The sequence below is a fragment of the Dipodomys ordii genome, unplaced genomic scaffold (genome assembly GCF_000151885.1).
Source record: "Dipodomys ordii isolate 6190 unplaced genomic scaffold, Dord_2.0 Scaffold960, whole genome shotgun sequence".
Taxonomy (NCBI): domain Eukaryota; kingdom Metazoa; phylum Chordata; class Mammalia; order Rodentia; family Heteromyidae; genus Dipodomys; species Dipodomys ordii.
In genome coordinates, this window is record NW_012268176.1 from 1110 (window position 1) to 4550 (window position 3441).

A 3441-nucleotide genomic window follows, 5' to 3' on the forward strand; every position below is an offset into this window, starting at 1 on the left:
TGTGGGCTCCAGGCCCGTGGTCCGGCGTGGGGAGGGGAGGGCTATGGATGGGCAAGGGTCAGCTGCAGCTGGCGTGGGAGACCAGGCCGTGAGGCCCAGCTCTGTGCAGGGCCGGCAGGGAGGGGTGCGGTGGTTGGCGCAGATTCCCCTTTAGGCCTGGCTGTTGGATGGGATCGGGGGACGGGGCACGTGCAGACAGTGGCCCTGCTGTCATGGGGGCCGTGGTCCTGGGGCAGAGGGGACGTAGCCATGGGGTGGGTGGAGTCAAAGGATCCATGGTCACAAAACACGCAAGAGAAATCAGTCTTGGCAGGGAACCCCAAAGGGGAGAAGGCTCGCACGCAGGCCCGGTAGACCGGCCGCAGCCTGTGCCCCCCCCCAGGGCATTGTCCCTGAAGAAGGCACGGGCGCCCCCCGACCCCCGACCCGAGGCAGGGCTGTCTGGGCCTCACCGGGTCCCGCCCCCAGGTGTGGCAGTGCGGCGGCAGCATGGAAGTGCTGCCCTGCTCACGTGTGGCACACATCGAGCGCAGCAAGAAGCCCTACAACAATGACATCGACTACTATGCCAAGCGCAACGCCCTGCGGGCCGCAGAGGTGTGGATGGACGACTTCAAGTCCCACGTGTACATGGCCTGGAACATCCCCATGACCGTAAGCCTGTGCCCAGCGGGGAGGGGCGGGGGGCACGGGGAGTCAAAGCCAGGGCCTCCCAGCCAGGAGGATGGGGCAGGAAAGGGCGGCCACCTCCACGCTGGGTGAAGCTGAGGGCAGCCGTGGCTGGCCATGGCCGAGGAGCCTCTCCTCGGCCCCCTGCAGGCAGCCACTCGGGGCCTGGGGCCTCAGAACAACCTCTTCATTTACTGTCCCACCTCAGCCATAGGGAGGGCCGTACAGCCTGACCCAGTGCGTGCACGCACATGTTGTTTGTTTGGTTTTTTGTTTTGTTTTGTTGTTGTTGGTTGTGGGGCTTGAACTCTGGGCCTGGGCGCTGTCCCTCAGCTCTTCAGCTCAAGGCAAGCGCTCTACCACTTGAGCCACAGCGCCACTTCCAGTTTTCTTGTGGTTCATTGGAGATAAGAGTCTCACGGACTTTCCTGCCTGGGCTGGCCTTGAACCGAGATCCTCAGATCTCAGCCTCCTGTGTAGCTGGGATGACAGGTGTGAGCCACTGGCCTGGTTTGGTTTTTGAAACAGACTCACTTTGGGAGCCCAGGCTTAAGTGCCACCCCTGTCCCCAGGCTGTAAGAAACCTGAGCCCGGGGAGAGGGGACAGGGCCTCACTGCAGGCCTCCTCACCCTTGGGTCCCATGATTCACCAGGAAGACGGGGCACTCAGCAAGGCCAGGTTGGGGCTCCTAGGGAAGGTGGCTCAGTGGTAGAGCGCTTGCCTTGCATGCATGAGGCCCTGGGTTCGATTCCTCAGCACCACATAAGCAGAAAAAGCCGGAAGTGGGGCTGAGGCTCAAATGGTAGAGCGCTAGCCTTGAGCTGAAGAGCTGATGGACAGCGCCCAGGCCCAGAGTTTAGGCCTCACGACCGGAAAAAAATAAAAAAATAAGTAAAGTAGCCAAGGGCAAGGTGGTAGCAGGCAGGCTCCCGGAGCAGCCAGGCGGGAGCTCCCAAGGCCCTCTCTCCTGGGATCTGACCACTTGGTTCTCCCAGGACTCTGCCCTGGCCCAGGGTCTGGAGTCCGCACTGGGACTCCGTGTGGGCGCAGTGATTGCCCATGAGATTGGTTCTCGGCCCCTCAAGATCAACCCAAGGAACGCAGGTCAGGAAGGAGACGCCAGCACTCAGGGCCCCTCAGGAGGGCAGCATGTGGACACACATAAGACGGGATCTGGACGCAGTCTGGGCGCCCCAGGCACCGGGGGCTGCAGTAGGGAGGAGACCCGGAGCTGCGCTGCGCAGCTCTCCACCCGTCCCTGCTTCTACCCCACAGAACCCCGGGGTGGACTTTGGGGACGTGTCTGAGAGGCTGGCCCTGCGCCAGAGGCTGAAGTGCCGCAGCTTCAAGTGGTACCTAGAGAACGTGTACCCCGAGATGAGGATCTACAACAACACCCTCACGTACGGAGAGGTACCGCCTGCACCAGAGAGCCTGCTGGGGTGGGTGGGCTTTCCTCCAAGAGGCAGACATCTGCACCCTCCAGACACGCACACTTGAACACCTGCACTCCAACACCCATACCCCAAACCAATACCCACCCCAGCACCACATCCCCACACCCCAGCACCCACCCCACCACACCCCAGCACCCACCCCATAACACCCATACAACACCCACCAGAACCCACACCCCAGCACCCACACCTACACCTGCATCCCCACACCTATACCCCAACACTCGTACCCCAACACCCACACCCCAATACCCACCTCAACACCACACCAAGATGCATATACATTATATATATATACATATATATATATATATATATATGCACAAATACAGGATTGTGTATAGACATGCGTTCAGATGTGCATGTCCATACATACACATGCACTCATCCTGAGTGCCAATCAAAGCATCTCCTGGCTGGGCACAAGGCCTCATCCCTGTAATCCCAGGGTACAGGTCATGGCACGTGAGCATGTGTGCACACAATCGTGCACTCACACTGTGTAGCCATGATTGTGTACCACAATACATGCAACCCATGTGCCCTCAGAAGCACATACATGGACACCTGTGACACACAGGAGGGCAGACACGCCAGCTATACAGACCCTTACGTGCCCACAGTGCCCACCTGCACAGCTTCACAGGGCTCCCTCCAAAGCCAGGGGGTGGCTACTGCTTTCCTGCACCCCTCAGGTCTATGCTGGTGGGAGGAGCCCCCCAACGGCAGTGGGCTGCGCCTCCTCTCCCCAGCACCCCTCTGCTCTGTCTCTGGGTAAGAGGTGCGCTCTGCCCTGGCCGGCACTTGGGACGGCCAGAAGGAAGGAAGCCTGGAGGGCAGTGCTCACAGACGGTCCCTGGGGCTCCTGGCCAACGCATCCACTCCTGTTCCCTCCATACAGGGCGTCCCCGGGAACCACCAAACGTGGACTGGAGCCAGGCTCGGTGCCAGCTCTGCCTGCCAAACCCCCAGCCTGAACTGTGAGCTGACTGCACAAGTGCACAGGCATGCACGCAGACTACACCAGCCACACGCATGCACAGACTACACCAGCCACACGCATGCACAGACTACACCAGCCACACACATGCACAGACTACACCAGCCACACACATGCATGCAGACTACACAAACCACACACATGCACAGACTACACCAGCCACACACATGCACAGACTACACCAGCCACACGCATGCACAGACTACACAAGTCCACACACATGCACAGACTACACCAGCCACACACATGCATGCAGACTACACAAGTCCACACGCATGCACAGACTACACCAGCCACACACATGCATGCAGACT

The 3441-nt window shown here is 60.1% G+C and overlaps 1 protein-coding gene across 1 annotated transcript in view; it reads left to right on the forward strand.

The window, feature by feature from the left end:
- Positions 1 to 464: 464 nt before the first annotated feature.
- Positions 465 to 3441, forward strand: part of LOC106001936 (polypeptide N-acetylgalactosaminyltransferase 9-like) — a gene marked incomplete at its 3' end in the record, with an annotated part of 8534 nt that continues 5557 nt past the window's right edge. Inside the window, exons 1-2 of the mRNA XM_013036875.1 lie at positions 465 to 654; positions 1946 to 2083. Coding sequence (XP_012892329.1) covers positions 490 to 654; positions 1946 to 2083 — 303 coding nt within the window. The remainder of the gene's footprint in view (positions 655 to 1945; positions 2084 to 3441) is intronic.